At 37.6% G+C, this 20,515-nt stretch overlaps 4 protein-coding genes across 4 annotated transcripts; 3 read left to right on the plus strand and 1 right to left on the minus strand.

Annotated features, from left to right (window-relative positions):
- Positions 1–9,544: 9,544 nt before the first annotated feature.
- LOC133745894 (early nodulin-like protein 19) lies at positions 9,545–11,073 on the plus strand. The gene is made up of 2 exons (XM_062174059.1): positions 9,545–9,782; positions 10,586–11,073. The coding sequence occupies exons 1-2, from the start codon at positions 9,617–9,619 to the stop codon at positions 10,918–10,920; spliced, it is 501 nt and encodes a 166-aa protein (XP_062030043.1). The 5' UTR covers positions 9,545–9,616; the 3' UTR covers positions 10,921–11,073.
- Positions 11,074–11,359: 286 nt separating this feature from the next.
- LOC133745905 (rRNA 2'-O-methyltransferase fibrillarin 1-like) lies at positions 11,360–12,973 on the minus strand. Its single transcript, XM_062174069.1, has 6 exons — positions 12,926–12,973; positions 12,736–12,831; positions 12,563–12,640; positions 12,287–12,463; positions 11,662–11,730; positions 11,360–11,562 (listed from the first exon to the last, which is right to left on the minus strand). The coding sequence occupies exons 1-6, from the start codon at positions 12,971–12,973 to the stop codon at positions 11,458–11,460; spliced, it is 573 nt and encodes a 190-aa protein (XP_062030053.1). The 3' UTR covers positions 11,360–11,457.
- Positions 12,974–14,180: 1,207 nt separating this feature from the next.
- On the plus strand, positions 14,181–15,996 carry LOC133726338 (cell division topological specificity factor homolog, chloroplastic-like). The gene is made up of 2 exons (XM_062153864.1): positions 14,181–14,364; positions 15,204–15,996. Exons 1-2 carry the CDS (start codon positions 14,272–14,274, stop codon positions 15,813–15,815), a joined length of 705 nt encoding a protein of 234 aa, XP_062009848.1. The 5' UTR covers positions 14,181–14,271; the 3' UTR covers positions 15,816–15,996.
- Positions 15,997–16,013: 17 nt separating this feature from the next.
- Positions 16,014–18,597, plus strand: LOC133726337 (uncharacterized). Its single transcript, XM_062153863.1, has 7 exons — positions 16,014–16,420; positions 16,674–16,768; positions 16,879–16,984; positions 17,106–17,224; positions 17,447–17,633; positions 17,781–17,924; positions 18,130–18,597. Exons 1-7 carry the CDS (start codon positions 16,151–16,153, stop codon positions 18,418–18,420), a joined length of 1,212 nt encoding a protein of 403 aa, XP_062009847.1. The 5' UTR covers positions 16,014–16,150; the 3' UTR covers positions 18,421–18,597.
- The last annotated feature ends 1,918 nt before the right edge of the window (positions 18,598–20,515 follow it).

Genomic DNA, 20,515 nt, shown 5'->3' on the forward strand with positions numbered 1-20,515 from the left:
CATCAAACCAAACAGAACAATTGTTCTGTTTGCACAACTGAAATATTGAGAGTAAATGTGCAGCAAGTTCAGGAATAAGAAGCACATTATTCAGTTTTAATCTTCCCAGATGTGAGTTACCAATATGTGTGATATTTAAGAATTTACCATCACCAATCTGCACAGAATCTGTAGCATTATATGGAGCAAGGTTGTTGAGAAGCTGCACTTCACTTGTCATGTGATTGGTTGCACCAGAGTCAGCTAACCAATATTGAGGTGTATTGTTACTTGAAGATGAAGCAAACATTGCTACTCCTTGCTGCTGGAAACCTTGTGAAGCATTTTGAAACTGTTGAGATGGTTGAGTCTGCATGGTTTGCATAGGTTGAAGTTGTGGAGCAGACTGTTGTTGTTGACCAGGAAAACCAAAGATGTAGTAACATCTATCTGCAGTGTGATTTGGTTTACCACAGTATTGGCATCCAGTGATGTTCAAGTTGCCTGGCTGAGAGGTTTGAAAATTGGGTAGGCTTCTGCATGTTTTGGCACCATGACCTGGTTTGCCACATAGTTGACAAGTGAGTCCAGTCCCTCCTCCATTTGGCCTGAAGAAGGTGTTATGAAACCCTGTATTTCCTCTATTCATGCCATTTTGGAAGTTGGAGTTTCCTCTATATCCTCCAGTGTTGTTATTGAACCTGGCATTGTTGTTGCCAAAGGGACCAGTAGGTCTACCAGCATAAAAACCAGTCATGGATTGGCTAGGATCAGTCATGGAGAATGAATTGATCTGAGGAATACCACCATATGGTATAGCTGGAATGGAAGTATATGGAGCCTGTGATGACAGATGAATGTTGTTGTTGGCTGGAGTAGTTAATAGAGGACCAAAACCAGGTGGCACAGTAGGAACTTGAGACTGTAAGCTTGAGGAGGAAGCACCATTAGTGTTGTCAACTGCAGGAACAGAACTGGTATTCTTGGCTATCATTGCTGTAAGTGATGAGGTTGATGATGATGTTTGAACTTCACTTTCTATATCAATCTCTGCAGCCTTAAGTAGTGTCTTAAGCTCACCAACAGAACAAGCAACAAACTGAGCCCTGATGACAGTCTTGATAGCAGCATATTCAGAGGGCAAACCTCTCAACACTGTAACAACAATATCCTCATCATCAACAAATACTCCCACTGTTTCAAGTGCATCTCTGGCAGCCTTGATCTTATCCATGTAAGTTTCAATATCATCACCTCCTTTCCTCAAATTTTGCAAATTAGACTTGAGTTGCAAAATATTTTGTCTATTTGGTGCAGCAAACTTGAGTTTAAGCCTATTCCACATGTCTTGTGCAGACTTGCTTCCCACAGCACATGACATAGCCACAGGACTAAGTGTTTGACCTATCATGTTCACAATACTCTGATCTTGTATTTTCCAATTAGTATACTCAGATGATACTATATTTCCAGAACCATCAGATGCAGAGACAAACTGAGTGGGACATGGAGTTGAGCCATCGACATATCCATACAAATTCTGACCTTTAAGAAAGGACTCTAAGCGAAACAGCCATGTAGGATAATTGGATTCATTAAGCAAGATATTCGGGAGGTACACAGTAGTCTGAGTGGTAATAGTAGAGGCTTGTGATGTGGATGAAGTCATCTTGCTGAAGAAATGATACACAGTCTAGGAATCTAGTGTATATCTGTGTAAAACTAGTAGATCTCAGGTTTTGAAACCACACAAAGTATCAGAGATTCAATAATCTTCACAATCCTTCAATCAACTAGCAATTTTGACACTTCATAGTGTGATACCAACTGATAAAGACTTCAATTTTGTAATTATAGCTCACAAATGATTTCAGAATAACACTCTTCAAGATTTAGGGTTTCGAACCACAAGAATTATACGAATCTTCATAGCTAAACAGTCATTTTTGCTAGAATACTTGTATATATTCATAATCGAACACTGAGTATACCAAATCAAAGCTTCAAATCAAGGAATTTTACTCTGTAAAATTGTAGATCTAACTTTTTCTTCTTGATGAACACAAAGACTTATCTGAAAATTGCAGAACGAGGACGTCGAGCACTGAAGTAAACAAGAACTGTGAGCTTTGTGAAGCAGATGCAAACCCTAGGTGACGACCTGAGCTGCTGATACCATGAAAGCTAGGGTTCTTGAGGTAACAGCTAGAGAGAAGAGAGAGATGAATTGAAGAGAGACTTTTCTATTTCAGTGATTCTGTTACAACTAACTCGTAAGAGAGAGAGAGAGAGCAGCTATTTATACAAATGAACAAGTGTGCAGAATTGTGACACGTGTAAAACAGCTGAAGGTCACTTAATCACATAAGCATGCAAGTGAACAAACTAAGTGACAATTAACTCTAATTAACCCTAATTAGCAGAAAGACTAATCTTCACGTTAACAGAGCCGTGGCAGACTTGGGAGCAGCTGGCCGACGTGACCCAACCAGCCGAAGAAAACCACCAGCAGTCGATGAATGTCGTCGCGACCCAGCACAAACAGACCTCATCGGAGTCCGCGACCATGCACAAGAATGACGCCAATCTGACTGCAACTCATGTGGATTCGCAACATGGGGAGGTTGACGCCATCAACACAAAGCAAGAGAGCTCCTTGAAAAGTCAAGAAGCAGCGCGCGAAGATGGTGTTACCAAAATTGAATTGCCTATAAGAGGCGATCAATTTAAAAGCAAAAACCTTCCTCTCGACCAGCCCGTCGCAGAAGAAGAAAGTAGCTTGCCCATTGTTGAATCACAGCCTTACATAGAGGCTGCTTATGGAGAAGATGGTCCACAAGATTGTTCTTCGGACAAGAAAATTGTCTCTGAACAAATATGTGATTTCTCCACTGATCAAGCCAAATATGTGGCCACTGATCAGATGCATGGGGGGCAAGATATGGCCCATGATCATCCCTTTGATCAAAAGAAGCAAGTTCATGATCATTTTAATTGTGACTCTGCTACTGGACGTCATGGGGAAGGTGATCAAAATCAGGACCAACTTAATTATCAATTAAGTTGTGGCCTACAGAAGCCAATCTGTGGCTTTATTAATCAATTCAACTTGAAGTTCTTCATATATTCTTCAAGGCCAAGCGGTGGCTTTGATAGATGTGAAGGGCACATCTACAACCCATGTTGCATAAATGGCCAGAACAATTATTCTAGTGGCCAAGTTGTCCTTCGCAACTGTAAATTTGAGTATCATCAATACAAGTTAACTCTTGTTTATAATTATCCAACAAGTGAAGCTCTTGATGTGGAGAATTCAGACCAGCAAGTGGTCGTCTATAATGGCCAATCTGTGGCTAATTCTGAAGACACCATGTTCTATGACATGGTAGTTGGCAACAAAGCCGATCTTGGAACATCTTCATCGCCAAAAGTGCAATTGAAGATCATGTTTCGCCAACCAACAAAGATACTTGGGGGGCAAGATTACTCCTCCTACGAGCCAAATTTTTCCCAAGTTTTCGACGAGAAGTATCTTTGTTCTTTTCCTACAAGCTCTCACAGGAGGGATTTTTACCCTACAAATTTTGATACATCGGAGCTTGGAATGAAGCATAGATGGCCTCCCCCGTGGTCTTCTAGAGGTTAGTCAAACATGGTGTTGCTAGCTTCTTTCTTTCTTTGCTTTTATTTTTTTGTTACTTTTTTGTTTTCTTTTCATAAAAAAAAAAAAAGAAAAAAAAAAAGAAGAAGTTGAATTTGGTAAAGGGGTTGTGAATCATAACGGAATAGGTGAAGTCTCTTTTGTTAATATTGGCCTAAACTCCTTATTGGTGCCTAGTTCAGGTCCCTTAAGGTTAAGGGCGGTTTTTATTAACACTTGTTGAACTGTCTTCACACTTATGACCTTTCTCATCTTAGTAAGTATAGCCTATGTGAAATGGTGTCTAGAAAGGGGACAACGTTCATGACAGGTTCTTGAATCCAGAAGTGCGTGCAAATGGGCCTAAACCACTATGTGGGAGTAGCTCATGCCAAAATGGATTCTGCCTCTCTTGTTCGCCCTCCCCTACCTGGCCATTTCAGTAAGGTTGCCCAAAGGATTTGAAAGAAAATTTGTGTCTAGGCGACTATACTTGGGCCGCATGTCTAAACCTTGATTCACATTGTTTAAAAAAAAAAAAAAAAAAAAAAAAAAATACAAAAAGAGTTTCAAATTTGTGCGTCGCGGAGGATGCAAAAAATTGTGTTCTTGCCTAATAGTGGCTGGAACTTGCTAATATACTTAAGAGGCAATTGGTATTGGTCTGGGCACATATACAAGAGGCATTTAATATGCCTAGTATGGTATTAGCAGTGGAGGAGGTCAAATCAATATTTTTGCCAATAATTGTGGCGAAAGCTGGGTTGCGAATTGTTGGCAGCGAAGTGGTTTTAATTACATGGCCTCGCAAAGGATGGTTCGCGAAAGAAGACTGGCGATTAATATATGTATGCTCACTATGTATAATTAAGAGGGAGAGAGGCTACTGTTCAAGTAATTTTAGTCAAGCCAATACAAGTGGCTTTGGAGCAACGACATTATAAGAGCAGTGCTGATTCAAGACCTCTTCAGTCAAGACGAAGACCCTTTGACTTCGAGGTCTGGGGGGCAATGTTTGGACCCAAAATGAACATTTTGGCCTGACAAGGCACGTCTTGGAGAAATTGAGCCAATATCAGTGGCTCAAGCTATATATTGTCGACAAGCTCGAAATATATATTTAGAGGCTAAATAAAGCCTACTATGGAAGTATGACAAGTCAACTTTAGCATATTTTCCTACTTCGGCTAGGAAAAACCGAGCTAGACATGGAAGGAGGGGTGGCAGACTAACCAAATGAAATCGAAATGTGCTGAAACTTTCCAGATCCATTCTAGACAGCCCAAGGATCATTTCTTATGAAGAGTGCAAGAGCTTTTTTTGAGTGGAATGCCTTCAAAAAATCAGCCCAATTTTCTACAGAAGCAAAACTGGAAAACTGGACCTGTAAGAGGTCCAGCAGCATTTTCGGCCCAACCACATGGAATAAAAATCTGAAAATTTGTCAGGATGATCTACACTCATAGTGGAACATTTCATATGAAAAAGTCGAAGGCATATAATGAAGTCTTGTTGGAGAAATAATTGACGGAATAAAGGGGCAGAAACTGACCTAAAACCAGCTCAATATTCACATGTTCATGTTTTCTACCCACATGAAGAAAGCTAGATGCTTTTCTCTTTTTCCTTGGATATATTTTTCTTCTACAATCTCTTTAATAGATCATCACCACTTCCATGTTGCTGCACCTTCATGCTTTGCTTTCATTTCATCTTTTCTCTATCTTTTCCATATTTTACAAGTGAACTTAGATCTACTTTCATTATTTTTCTTCCACTCATCATTTCACTCTTCTTTTTCTTCCCTATATAAACACCTTCTCCTCTCATTCTAAGACACACATTCACATACAACAACAACATCTCTAAGATGATCTAAGTTCTCTCTAGAGCAAACCTCTCTAAGAGCAACTCCTCTCCTTCTCTTTCTCTTAGCGGTGATCACACTCCTAGTCCTAGTCTTCTCAGAAGCCGACTTTCAGTGCCACCAAACCCTCTGTCAACGTACTTCGGTCCTAGTCTCCTCGGGAGCCGACGGTAGTGCCGCGACCACAACGGTTACAGAACCAGCCAAGCAAGGGTAACGCCCTAGCAACCCAGCCAAGCTAAAGTCACGCTTTAGCAAGATCTCAACACTTCCCGGTGATGTCGCTCTGCTCGATCTACAATATTGAGTATCGATTGTGTTAACAAGAAGAAACTTCAGCAAAGTCCTCACCACGAGGCACAAAGAATCCCACGACGAGGTTGGTGCTCTCCTCGTCTACAATCGCTTGATAGAAGTCAGGTCAAGGGACACCCCCGACGACCGCACCCGAAAGGTGCTGGCACGCCCGCGCAGAAAAGAGACTGTTGACCAGCTGCAGAAAAATTGGGGCCAAACAGGAAGGGGGACTAATCTCCCTAAAATTGGACAAATAAAACTTTGATTGAGTAAGAAGATGAGGACATTACATCAACTCAAAACCTTTATTAGGAGGCAATAAAATTTTATAGGGTCTTATTAAGGGGCAATAAAAGTTTATTTGGAGGAAGGGGGACTAATCTCCCTAAAATTAGATATATAGAACTTTGATTGAGGAAGAAAATGAGGAGATTACATCAATTTAAAACATTCTATTGGGGTGCAATAAAAGTTGGGTGTGTCTATTTCCACCCTACTAAATATTTTGTTCACCCTATAACCAAATTTTTTCTTTAAAATCCCAAAATTGTCCTTAACAACAATTATTAACAGAAAACAATGAAAATGAGAAATTAATTTTATTTTAATTAAAACTTGCTAGTGTTGATTATTTAGATGATTATTGGTTAGATGAGACACCTGTGATTATCCAGGATGTTCTCTATGAGGATGTTTGTACTAGTACTCGAGGTTTAGGTAATATGTCCCCCTCGCTGTACAATTGTCCATCTATTATTCATAATAATTCCGGGGGTGGGGCTGAGCCTCCCAGTTAGGCTGGGTTCCAAACCCCGTTTCAAAAAAAAAAAATTTACTCAACAACATCTTAATTATGAATTATCATATCAGCTTTCTATACCAAAAAAAAAAAATAATTAATTATCATCTTAGCTTCATCATTGCTAGCCGACCAAACAAATAATTAGACGAAATTTTCAAATTATAGCGACAAGTGAAAAGAATTGTTGGTTAGTATTATTTTGTTCTACTTCATGTGACTCGTGTTTGATTCTATGTCATAGTAGTTGATGAAGGGAGAAAATAGAGAAGAGGGGAAAAATAAAAATAAAAAGAAACTAGAAGGCATGGGGTTGATGGTGTGCTAATTTTCTTTTTCTTTTTTCTCTTTTAGTTTCACATTTTCAATGGTGATATCTTTTTATCTTTTTAATATTATTTGAGGGTGAAATTGGAAATTTCAGGATAAAAATTTAATTGTAGGGTGAACAAAGCATTTAGTAGGGTGGAAATAGCCTCACCCTAAAAGTTTATTGGGGGAAGATGGACTTATCTCCCTAAAACTAGAAAAATAAAACTGTGATTAAGGAAGAAGATGAGGAGATTACATCAATTCAAAATATTTTATTGGGAGACAATAAAAGTTTATTGGGGGCGATAAATTAAAAGTTGATTTTTTTGTTTTGTTCACTTTTTGAAGAAACTTTATTCACGAAAGTTATAGAGGATGTTAAACCGAGTCCGTAAATATGTGACACGCTAAAATTGGAGTTGTAACGAAGAAGTTATAAAAGATTTAAATTAGAGGCATTTTTGTAATTTTAGAAACTCGAAAAATCAGTTCCAAACCCATATATATTTTTTTTCCGACACCGAAACTTTGCTGCGTCGCCTTCGTCTCGTCTCGTCGGCCACCTCCGACCATGAAATTTGTCTCATTCTCTTCGTCTTCGAACCCTCTTTCCAACCATATATGTCTTGCACCATGTTATTCACCATACACAACGAATCGAAGAATAGAAGTTTTGGCTATGTTGTTTAACCAACATTTTGTAGTCTCTTATAACAAATATAGCTTTGTTGTCGAAGAGTTTGAATCATTGTTTAAACTTTAAACCACTATATTCAAATAGAGGCGTAAATTTGCACAATGATTAATAATTTTATGACACGTTTACTTACTTGGAATGAAAAAAAATTATGAATCGGAGACAATTGGAATGGGAGAAGAAAGGAATCGGTATGGAAATATTTCATTTCCATTATGCTGTTTACTTACTATGTGGAATCAGAATAACTGAATAAGAATGGAACTGATTACGATTGATGTTGTTTATCTATGTTTATGAATCAGAATTAAACTACTTCGATTACTAAAATACTCCTACAAAAAGAAAAATAAAAAGACAGCAATATAGGATTGGGTAATTTGGTGTTATTGAAATTACGTGAGGGTATTTGGGTAGAAAAACTTAATTTCGGAGGCTTTGATTCCTAAACCCATCTCCCCCCTTCATTATCAAATTCATGAGTATTCAGGAATCGATTCCTGATAAGGAATTGAGACCCACATGTAATGCCCCAAGCTGCACCTCATCAGATTAAGCACGTCACAGTGTCGCGAGTTTCTAAAACATAAACCGAAAGCTCGATTTACATTCTAGAGAACCGCTAGGCATATCATTTGAAAAGTTTTTCGTAAACATACAGCGAAAGCTTACAAATATTTTTGAGGTGCAAAACTTTGTGTTACGAAGATTTATTTCATTCGTCCAGAACTTGATAGAAATGCTCACTCAAAAGATACGGAAAGAATGGGAATTCAACTAAACTGACACAAGGCTAACTTTCAACAACTTTCGGAATACGAAGTTCAAGAATTAGAATTTAGAATTAAGTCCGGAGGATGGATTACCGAACTTATTTCACATGACGCTTGTAGTTTAAGAGGATCAATATTCGCTCTCCTTTGTTGCCCAGTTTCTTGGAGGACGGCTATACGATTGTGTCTTCAAATACAATGAAGTTTTGAGTTGATAATGTGTTGATTCTTGTCTGTATTACTCCTGACCCATTCTATTCTAAGTCATTTAGTAAATGAAGTATGGACATTAATTCTTAGGTTCACCCATAGGGTGAACGAGGTTATTCACCCCCATTGTCGATTAACATACTTTTACTTAATAAATTTATAATCTAACGGTCTATATCTTAAATTAGCCATTAAAAATCATTTCTGTAAAAAATCAATCGAATCGGAAATCGTTTAATTATCTAAATGAATCAAAAAAATGGATGGTTCTAACAATACTTACTACTATTATGATGAACCGTCCATGTATTTTATAGAAATGAATAACTAAAAGGTCTTCAATTTGATTGATTTTTTACAAAGCTAATATTTGTATTACGTTATACAACATGAATGGTTGGATTAGAAAATTATAAAGTTATTATGCGCTAATCGCAAGAGAGGGTGAATATGTTTATTCACCCAAGGAGTGAACCTAAGAATGTCCATGAAGTATTAGGTCTTTTAGCGACGGGAAGATCTTATATATGTGAACTTTCAAAATTTCCTACTGATAAATAAAAATGGAAATTGTCACACAAAAAAAAAAAAAAATATTCGCTCTCCTTTTTCTTTTTCCTTTTTATTGATTACGTTTACTTTCTCAAATCGAACATTAATTATTACGAATCTCACTTTGCTTACTTACCACTGTCAGTAAGAACGTGGATTTTGCTTTGCCTTTTACAACCTCCTCCTCCTTGTTTTTGTTGTTCTGCTTTTACTGACAGTAAACGCAGAGCTGTATCATTCTTTCTTTCATACGATATGGAGTTTGGTAGGTTTGACCCAAAAGTGACTAGAACCTGCGAGTAAAATGTGACCGGTCCATAGGTAAATTTTGAGATTTTTGACAGAGGTGAAAAGACTAATAGCCAGCTTGTAACGTTCGAGGTTGATCCTCTTCCCTTATATATACATACCTATCATATTGTCTCTTTCCAGTCATTATAGAGAGAAATTTGCAGAGTGAGGTATCTAGTGTTTGTGTGTGTGAGTGAAAATGATGAGGATTAGAATGGTGACGGTGATGGTGGTGGTGGTGGGGTTTCTAACGACGAGCGCGGCGGCCAAGCTGCATAAGGTGGGAGACGAACAAGGATGGAATCCGAACGTCAATTACACTCAATGGTCCGCCGATAAGGAATTTTACGTCGGTGAATGGCTCAGTACGTACCTTAACTTCCTCCACTACTCTCTCTGATCATATATATGTATGAATCTTTTCACAAAAAGGCTACATTTCACAAATTAATGATGGGTTCTATCCTGTTCATGCCTCCTCCAGTTCCTCTATCGTTATATCTTATTAATTATCATCACATATAGGCTCTTGGAATTACCATCATAATCCATAATTATAAGCCTTCCTCAATTTGAAAAGTTACTTGGTCAATTTCGATATGTGCAGTCAGTAATTAAAAAGATATATTTAACTGGCATTTCATCATTAATTCCATGGTTTCAGTGAAGTTTATATTGAATTCAGGGTATGATTAATTAGGCTCTTTTCAGTTTCTTGGCCTTTCTCTTGCCATCTCAAGTTAGTTTTCTTGTATATCTAATTTACTTTATCAAAAATGGGGTCATGTCTTATATATGAAAATATTCTCTTTTCTCTTTTCTGTAATTGAACGTGCACCCTCACTATCAGTAACAAGTCCTGATAAAATCTCTAATTTAGTTCTGGTGATTGATACCATTCGTTTTCCGAGGTTAATTTAGTATTAAGATTAAAGCTTCATAAAAGTATGGAATGAGCCAATGAGGAACACATGATTGATACTAAGGAAGAAAAGAAGAAAAAGCAACAATAGTATTCCAAAGTGGAAAAGCAAATAAGTACATGAAAGATTTTGCATGTCCATGTAATTGAACTTGATACAATATTCCATAACTTGCTAAATTAGTTCATTGATTTTGCTTAGCATAATTATTGACATTGCATTCTTCTTATGGCGTTTCAAATTAGTATTTAATTTCGACAAGAGGTACTACACTGCACTGGAGGTGAACAAGACCAGTTTTGACAGCTGCAATGACAAAGTTTTCATAACCAACATCACCCGTGGCGGGCGAGATGTGTTTGAACTGAAGGAGGCTAGGCCGTACTACTTCCTCTCAAGCGGAGGCTACTGCTACCATGGAATGAAACTTGCTCTTGTTGTCCAAGAACAGCCCCCGCTTGCTCCGGCACAGGCTCCAGCCCTGAATGCTTCTCCCAATTCATTAACCTCCTGCGCTAAAATCTCCATTCTGTCCCTCATTGTGGTTTCCTTTGCTTTGATGACCAACTTTAGTTGGTAAGTCTTGCAAATTTGACTTTTAGAAAACAAGAAAACAGCAAATGGGATTGTATTCAAAGTGATGTTTATGTGACTTGGGATTGTGCTAGGCTGATGAAGCATTTTCTCATTTAATTTTTTTGGCTCGCTTGTGCTTAATATATCTAGGCATGCATTTAGTGCTTCTGTTTCATATAATTCATATTAGTGACCTTCTACCATACTTTAGAGTATGACACGCATATATGTCCGTTTATATCTAAAGCTAATTGACACACGGAAGTATGAAATTGAAATTCCTTTCTTAAAATTTGGCCATGAAAAATAATTATTCAAATGCTAGGTCTTCTGATAGTAATAAAAAAATAATGAGAAAGCTTATGTTCTTGTGTTGAACTTGCACAATCTAACTCGATCGAATAGGAAAAGGATGATATTAAGTCTTAAATAAATCACAAAGGGAATAACATTCAGGTTCTAACAGGCTCCAATATTACTTGTTTTGTTTCTTCTGAACTCGGTAGTCACCAATAAGACACGCGTGATGGCGTTCATAAGGCTAAAGCGTGATCCCTTCTCTAGCCTTTAGCTGATTCTCCCTGAGTTCATTCCTTACTTGCTCATACACTTTCTCAGCATCTTTAGTAGAGTCTATGCAATTTGCCTGCAAAATAAGGGAAAAGATAAACGTCCTAAGTTGCTGCTTTCTTTTTCAGAACTGGCGAGTCAGGTATAAATTCATCAGAAAAGCAAGAAGACCAACCTTAATTGATATCACAAAATGGCCTCCTATTTTGAGGAAATATTCTGCATTCAAACTTAAAATCCTTGCCTGCAAATAAAGGGTCAAATAGAAAAGGGCTACTAACAAGATAATCTGCATGTGCTCATGCTCGCTAACAATGAAGTGTGTATGGAAGGTTGTTGTCAAAATTGTCATGAAATCATCTCGTTTTTGTTAATGCAAGAAAGAAAGGATTCAACCCAAATAAGCATCAGCGCTGGATTTCCCTTATTTGCTTCAAGGGTATTCCTCAGCACATCACATACTTCACCTTTAGAAAAAGAAAAAGTAAATTAAAAAAAATCAAAAACTTGTCCTTCAAATTTGCATAAAAAATAAATTTAAAAAAAAGGTGGTGGATCAAGACAATATGTACAACTTAAATCATAGCATGTAATTAAACTACTAGCAAAATCCTATATGTGAGTGATTTTAACAATTCACTTTAGACTTCACTCGTTTTAAGTAGTTTAAAATGGAGTGCTAAATAATGTGACTTAGTTTTCAAAAGTAGTTCTACAATATTCACATGAATGCAGAAGAAATGTTTAGTTTTGTGTGTGCATAAAAAATGTGACTTTGATTTTCAACAGCGTAGTAAAACCTGATCCGGCTGAGCAACATCAGAGAAAATGACATCGACCATGCCAACGAGCATCCGATACTTGCCAGGGTGTCTTGCATCTTCAAATATTGGAATAACATTTGTTCTCTTCTGTGCCATGGTCACCAATTCTCTAGCAGATCTAGCCGAAAATTCCACAGCATATACCACTCCAGTCTATTTGATATAGTTCATTGCAACAAATTATACATAATTGTTTAAGGACAAAAACAAACAGACTATGGCAAATAATATTCATGACATATCTGCACTTACAGGTCCAACAATGTCAGAAACATGAGAGACTGAGGTTCCTGAAGCGGCTCCTAGGTAAAGAACCTTAGCCCCCGGTACCTTAATATCGATCAACATGTACAATTATTATTGCTCACAATTACTATATACGTATTATTCCAGAGAATATTGAATATAGAATCAGTTTAACTCACAATCCAGATGTTGTTAACACCTCCTAGGACTGCGGCTGCTAGCTTTGAGCGATGAGGGTTCCAAATCCTGTATTCAACTTTGCTTCCGTCTTCATTCTGATAATGGATCAGTACGTAACAGGTGATTAACATCTAATTAGCAGTACAATTAAACTCAGTTTACAGAAGAGCGAGGAGATGAATTGATTACCGGAATGGGAATACGCTTCTCATTGTAAACAGATTGTCCTGGAACCATGTTCTTTGTGAGGATAACATCCTCTTTGCCAGTCTTGGCATAAAACACACCTTCATTCCTATGTGGTATGATCACAGCTTTTTGTCTACCTCTTATCCCTTTATCATTCCGACGAGGACGTGGACCTCTAGCCCGTACCTCATTCCGATGAGGACGAGGACCCCTAATCCCAACCTGCTTTCGAGGAGGACGAGGAACCCTAGTCCCAACATCATACCGAGGTGGACGAGGACCCCTAGTCTCCACATCATACCGAGGAGGAGGACGACTTCTAGGCCCGACCTCATACCGAGGAGGACGACCTCTAGTACCTATCTCATTCCGAGGAGGACCTTTGATGTATCTTCCATGACCCCTATCGGCTTCGCCGCGAACAACACCACCACGGCCTACATCAAATCCAAAAACCAATTAATCAAATACGTATGCATAATTGTTTTGTCAATATAACTGTTAAGACTTATCATGTCACTAACACAGGTCAAGTTAAAATAAAAAATAAAAATCCTCTAATCTTTAGCATGCACGATTTTGAATAGATTATAAGTACTTCAAAACGGCCCTATATACCTAAATATTTTTGCATCGGCCATCGGCTTAGCGATTTGCTATTAGTATTCTCAAAAGTCAATCTATTTGTACGTATGGGTTAAATTGTTCTACATATTTTTACAAACAACATGTCCACATACAGTAAAAAATTTCAAAGTTAGTAATTGTAATATATGAACTGATAAAAAAAACATCGTGAATGGCTCAAAAGCAGGCTGTGTAAAACGTCCATAAGTTCATATACCAGTATTGATCATAGTGCACACAAATTCAGACCAAAACAACAGCACACACGAACATACATACTTGCATAATTATGTAGAAATAAGAGTACCTCTTGGAGGTCTCATTGTTGAGTCACTGGGTAGGATGTTATGTGTCGTGTTTCTTTTCTGGGAGAGAAATTGAAAGGATGGTGTTTAGAGGCGGAGGTGAGGGTTTTATATAGAATGAAGGATGGTGGAGTAGCCCTCTAGGGTTTTAGGATTTAGGGTTTTTCTTTCGGTTAAATCTCGAGCCCGATTACCAATTTCTTGAGCCCAAAGTAACAATATTAACGCATTAAAAAAAAAGTAACAATATTAACAATATCGAAATTACAAGAACACCCTCGTTGAGTTTTCCCTCAGTTTTGTTGACTGACACTGTTGACCCAGCCGCCAAATACACAGTTCACAGTTCACTCTTCAGCTCAAAACCCAAACTGGTATAGTTCTGGGGAGAATAGAGCAGATAGTGAAAGTAAAATGGCGGTTTCTAGGAATTTTTGTATCTCTGCGGCATTGGGTTCTTGTCCTTTTAAGCACCACTGTCTGGGAAGCTCTTTCCAACCTTCTAAGGTATACATTTTCCCCCAATTTTTCTTTTTTGTTTTCTGCAAAATGTTTTAAATTTCATGCATTATCTAATTGGGTTTTGCATGTTATCTTCATTTTCATCATATTTTAGTGGGCACTTGCAATTTTGGTGTCCAATTTTGGATCTTGATGGCTGCTGGTTCTGTTTTGGTGAATTCTCAGTTCTACCAGTTACTGTCAGTGTGTGAAAGTTTAAGAGCAGAAGAAATAACGTAACATGCAGTAAGCTCTCAGCACTAGTTGACTTAGTTGAACCCACTAAACATCAATTAGAGGTTTTGGCAAAACATTAATGTTGCTACATCAATATTAGGGTTTATCAAGAATGTGAATACTTAAACAAGGAATTATAGAATGTGAAAGTAAAAAGTTGCTACCTTTTTATTGTATCCCCTCAAGTATATATCAAGAATAGTGAATTGAAAATGCTACTACTTTGTATTCATCCCTGTCTTTAATCCTTTGCCGACCACTTGAAAGTTGTAAATTTTAGTGATGCAGGACCTATTTGTTAATATAAGTGTACAGGATGTGAACTTGTTATCTTTTGATTTGGAAATGAATTACCTTTTCTGTGAAGTAGTTTCTAGAATTTGACTAGATTTCTTTGTAAGAGTTTCTGAAACGGAGGTTTAGGACTTCTGCCTAGCACCCCAGTTCTCTCATTGAATAATATATTGTGTTTATAAAACTTTGTTGTATTAGATCGATCAATATTTGGTTCATACTATTGTCATATGGGTTCAATTTTGGGGCTTTGAATCTTGAAGAATGCAACTATTGATACCAGATCGATCAATAACCAATCATCTCTCATGCAGGTAACATTTAAGGGTTGTTATGGTGTAGTATTTAGTAATTCATGGGAGATGAGTCAGATGACACAACCATCCTGCTTGAATTCGAAAGGGTACAAGTCTAAGTGCCACTATAACCAATCATTCGGGATTGCAGAAGACAGTGAACTTATTTCCGAACCTGTAAGCCAAGAAACAGAAGGCTTTCTCCTTGACGCTATCAATATGAGCTTCTTCGAGCGTTTAAACTTAGCATGGAAGATAATGTTCCCTTCACCATCTACTAGAAGAAATTCCAATGCAAAGATTGCCAAGCAACGCTTGCAGATGATCCTGTTCTCTGATCGATGTGCTGTAACTGATGGTGCAAAGCAGAAGATTGTGAGCAACGTTGTGGGCGCTCTCTCTGACTTTGTAGAGATAGACTCACAGGACAAAGTCCAGCTTAGCGTCTCAGCAGATTCAGAAACGGGTACAGTGTACTCTGTTACAGTTCCTGTTCGGCGCGTGAAGCCTGAACATCAAGCTGTGGATGAGCTTGGTGCCTTGAAAAATGTTGAGTACAAGGATACAGGGACATCATCAGATTCTGTTGATGTTAAGTTTGATTTGTACATCCCTAACAAGTCTCCGTAGAATCCATGCTCATTGACCCTTTTATTCGAGTAGATAACCAAGTTGTTTAGCATTCAAGGATGAAAATTTTGAGTTGTAAATGTAAGCTCTTGCTTTGTAGGTAGCTTTAACTAGAGAGTGTAGCTAGTCAGTTGACAAATGACATTGCCAATATTCTCAGCTGTATTAATGTGTAATGTATTTGCCAATCTACAAGGTTATCCTATTTGGACAAAATGGGTGGGTAAAGCCCAAAAACATAAGCCTGGTTTGAATTGACCCATTTGAGATAAGATATTATAACACAAGCTACTTCTCTGTTCTTGCTCTCTTCCTCAAAACTCCACCTTGTTTCCATGGCTTCCACTTACAGCTGCTATTCACTTTCACTCCCTCCCATACCCAATTCACTAAACCTCAACAAAACCCAACTCTTTTCCACAAGGCATTACACCCCAAACCCGTTTTCCGGCTCCATTTCCACACCCGGAATCCGAGCTACGAACTCATCGTCGCCGTCTACGGCAGTTCAAGAAGCTCTCAAGGCCAGCGAGGAAGCAATGAGCATTGAGAATCTTCAGAGCTTCGTTAAAGTCAACTTGGGCAAGTGGAATGGTTCCTTCTTTGTAAGTATCTAGTGTCTGATATTGGTTGGCCTGAAAATGTTTGGCTGCAAATTCTTGAACTTTAGGGAGCTAAATGCAAGTAGTAGATTGTTGGGTGTTTGGTTTTCTGGGTTTAGTTGATGAAAGATTGGATTTTTATCTCTCTTTTTCTTGTTTGTTCTATATTTTGTTGGCAGCTAAACAAGAAAAAGAAAAAGAGAGGTTCTGGTGATGTATTATTGAGATTATTCATTAGTTTGAGTGATTTTTTCAGCAATTTGATGCTTTCGGGAATCTGTTGCATAAAGTGAATACCAAGCTTTCAGTTAGTTCTTATGGAGAAGATCAACTCCTCAGTCTCATTCAAACGTAAGCTTCAGTTCCACTCGTTACATTCTGAATTAGAAGTCTAAAACATGAAGGTATTCAAGGACAATTTCTGACTGTGTAGAATGGCTTGATGCGATCATGTTCTGCAGATTATATATTAAACAAGCTACATCAAGTGGATATGAAGATGAGGAAGAATGGGCAGAATACAAAATTAAGGAAACCAACATGTTTACTGTGGACAAATATCAACAGGTGGGGTTTTCCTAAGTTCTTGTCGATCACTTTTAGGTTACTTTCAAGGAAGAGATAACTTATAGACTAGTTTTTGTGATCAGTTGTTTTATGTTGAATAGCTATTGTGATTAGTCTGCAGATTGGCTTCTTCCCCAATGAGAGAGCATTTTCTCTAAGGTACCAGACGGCTGGCATGTTAGAAACTGTGTTAAGACAAGGGGTTCTTGGGGAAGATGACACTGGTGAAGAACATCCAAAGTGAGTGGTTCCGCTCTCAAAAGTTGTTCTTAGGAATTAGTGTATAAGCATGGTTTTTGTCCGTTATTGTGTAGTACTAAGGCAGCAATTGGTGGAGATGTCTCATGTTATTTTGTTCTTGTTTCTTTTCATTCATGATTATATGCAGACTTTTATTGCTTTTTACTAATTAAAATTGTTCACTAATCCCAAATCCATTTGTTCCCTTCAAATTTTGTGTAGAAATCTAAAGCTTCCCTCCCGTCAGCCTTCTATTGTATGTGAGAGTTGTCTATATTCACTCGAAAAAGATATGCGAGTAAGAGCATTCCATATCATGGACCCAAAAGGTATTAGCGAGATGCTTCTTATCTTCCTTGAGGAAAGAGGTGATGGGGTGCTTCTTCCTCCTTCCATTGACAATAATGTGGTAAGTTTCACAAAGAAAGTTACTCTACAAGCCGCTATATATATTAGAAACTGAATACACATAAAGCTTGTAGCAATGAGCTTCTTTTAATTATGTCATTTCGTTTTGAGTGTTTCGTGTTTTATTTATTTCATTTATCCATCTCAGGAAAGCACAGATAGGATTTTGCCATTTCTTGGTAAGTGGAAGGGTCATTCCATAACAAAAAGAAGTGGTGTTTATGGATCAACAATGGCCGAAGCTGATACTGTAGCGTCGCTTGAAATAGATGACAACGGCCAAATTATTCAGGTACCTTCCACTTCCAAGCATATCCTCGGGAAATGTTAAATCGAATTTCTTCAGACAATGAATGTGTTGATAATAAAGAACCCACTACCAAAATGAAAAAGGAAGGCATGTGTAATAGTGATGATTTATGTTTGCTCAAGTATCTGTTTTTCCTTCTTTTTACTCCTCTTTTAGTTTCCGTTGTTGATGTTCATAATAATATCAGGACATTATTTCCACCTCTGCTGCTGGTGATGTTACCACTAATGTGCCGTGGACGGGCATCAAGTCAGACAATTTGGTTACGTTTAATGGAGGTTACCAGATGATACTATTGCCTGGTGGCATGTACATGGGATGCCCATGTGATGTAGGCAAGAATGTTGCGGAATCCATATCATTCCATTTGGAGTTCTGTTGGGTTGAGTCCCCCGGCAAGAGACAAAGACTAGTTCGCACTTATGATGTTGAAGGTTTGGCTGTCTCTACAACTTACTTCTATGAGACAAAATTTTGATTATTGTAGATATAGTTATAGAAAGGAAAACATATTCTTCTTCTGTTCATGGTACTCGACAATTCTGCAGAAACCCATTTGAAGTGCCAATTTGTATTTTTGCTTGAACTAGTTGAGAGTTGAGCCTCAAGTAACATATCTTTGATATTGTAAGACATGCTGTACATTATTTATGCATGTATAGAGTTTCCCATTTCTAAGAACAGAATATCCAAACACTGGTTATTTTACTTCACGCAGAATCTGCTTCCTTAAAACTCACTTCAATCCAGTGTAGGCAACAGTGAGAAAATATGCGGAAGGAAGTTTTCCTGTAGGACTGAAGAGGAGAAATTATAGCTGGCTTTCTAGTCTACTTGCATCATCTAGGCTACTTCAAAATAGGGAGACTGAGAGTAAAGCTAGAGATTTCTAATGTTTCTACCAAACTTTGATATCCTTTTGGTATAAAATAAGACTTGCAACAATAGCTACAGCAAAATTTACCAACAAACTTACAATACTTGTGCAAAATGAAATGAATTATATTTCAAGGCTAAAGCACTTCAATTTTCATCCAACTCTAAAGTTATAACCAGCTAATTACACAGTTCATTAGTATGACCACACCACTCAGATTCCAAGCCTAAAATCCTCCACAATATTGGCATGGGATATCGGCACTAGGACAGGCGATTTATCCCCAACCATCAGACAATGCAGTTGCCATGATAAAGGTGGGTAAGCATGGCATACAATGATCAGTTGATCAACACCAACACCTTCCGCAAGGCCATCAAAGCAAATTGCACATCATGAAGTGGGGTAATTGTACATTTGTACTTCCACCTCGAAACCTACTTCGATTCGTTCAAAACCTTGGGAAGACTAGAAATGCAGGGCCAAGCTCTTAAATTCTCACTTCTTCACAACTTCTGCGCAGAAACCGCTTTCGTGTTTCAGTCATGGTTCTGCAGAAACCCAAAACTTTCACTGATCCAACTACAATGTGTGTATTAGTTTTGTATATGGTTTCCAGAATATAGTTATCTTTTAGATTTTAAAATAGAGCCAGAATGAGTTCTGTTGTTCTATGCATATAGGTTCTAGTTGCAGAAAATTAAAGCTGTTTTGTGACAAAAGTACATTTTGAATTTTTGCCTTCTTTTCATAAAGATATCCTCCCAGTTGGATGGATGCTTGCTTATATAGGTTCATGTGTTTGATTGGCAACCAAGTGAATCTGAGGCACTTGAATCCAATGTGTCTAAGCCTGAGAAGTTCCCTTTTGGATGAAACTTGGATTTACAAAGCTATTGGAGTTGTTCACGAAAGAAACATATGCAAGTTGGCAAATAGCAAGTCTCTCTCGATCTGGGCCCAAGAAACTCGTCGGTCAGCTTGGTATACCACTAACTTTGTCCGATCCTCTAATCAAGTATTGCCACGTATATCAAATCCGAGTAAATCAATGGTATTTTCATATTCTATAGATATAAAGATCGTAGTTTCTAAATTCTAATTCGAAGATCAAATCTGCAATATGTGAGACAGACGGTCATCCCATCCAAAACTTATATTCTGGATGTCACTAGGTCAAGTATGTAATGACGTGCACAACTTGATACAGATCATGTCCTTTGCTGCTAAACAGCTACGACTACGAGTGATATGTCCCCAACCACCAAATTGCACATCTAATTAAATACAACCACTCCTCCCACTTCTCTTCCTTCCTTATTAATCTTCATTTTGACATATTTTTTCATATAACTTGCTATTTGGGTATAACCCTAAAAAAATAAAAAATAAATAAATAAAAACTTGCTATTTGGGTATAACCCTAAAGGAGCTTTTGGATTAGACTATTAGTCATTCATAACAAAATTCATGAACATGTTCTTTGTCAAAAATAAAAAAGAACATTATAATTAACAAATATAAATGTCAATTTTGTAGTGCTATAATATTATATATTCATGTCGGTCAAAATGTTCTGGATTAAGATTACTAGAATGTTCTGGTGCAAAATAAAACTTGCATGTTATAGTTAAAATTGAACAATAGGAAACGTACCGTCTACTACTTGCTAGTTCTCATTTTTATTTGATTTAAA

The sequence above is a fragment of the Rosa rugosa genome, chromosome 1 (genome assembly GCF_958449725.1).
Source record: "Rosa rugosa chromosome 1, drRosRugo1.1, whole genome shotgun sequence".
NCBI classification, from domain to species: Eukaryota; Viridiplantae; Streptophyta; class Magnoliopsida; order Rosales; family Rosaceae; genus Rosa; species Rosa rugosa.

Coding starts and splice junctions, on each gene's coding strand:
- LOC133745894 (XM_062174059.1), top strand. CDS start 9,617: ATGATGAGGATTAGAATGGTGACGGTGATGGTGGTGGTGGTGGGGTTT. Junction 9,783..10,585: donor TTACGTCGGTGAATGGCTCA/GTACGTACCTTA, acceptor GTTTCAAATTAG/TATTTAATTTCGACAAGAGG.
- LOC133745905 (XM_062174069.1), bottom strand. CDS start 12,973: ATGGTTCCAGGACAATCTGTTTACAATGAGAAGCGTATTCCCATTCCG. Junction 12,464..12,562: donor TTTCTGACATTGTTGGACCT/GTAAGTGCAGAT, acceptor TATATCAAATAG/ACTGGAGTGGTATATGCTGT. Junction 11,563..11,661: donor ATTTTGTGATATCAATTAAG/GTTGGTCTTCTT, acceptor CTTATTTTGCAG/GCAAATTGCATAGACTCTAC.
- LOC133726338 (XM_062153864.1), top strand. CDS start 14,272: ATGGCGGTTTCTAGGAATTTTTGTATCTCTGCGGCATTGGGTTCTTGT. Junction 14,365..15,203: donor GCTCTTTCCAACCTTCTAAG/GTATACATTTTC, acceptor TCTCTCATGCAG/GTAACATTTAAGGGTTGTTA.
- LOC133726337 (XM_062153863.1), top strand. CDS start 16,151: ATGGCTTCCACTTACAGCTGCTATTCACTTTCACTCCCTCCCATACCC. Junction 16,421..16,673: donor AGTGGAATGGTTCCTTCTTT/GTAAGTATCTAG, acceptor TGATTTTTTCAG/CAATTTGATGCTTTCGGGAA. Junction 17,634..17,780: donor CTTCCATTGACAATAATGTG/GTAAGTTTCACA, acceptor TATCCATCTCAG/GAAAGCACAGATAGGATTTT.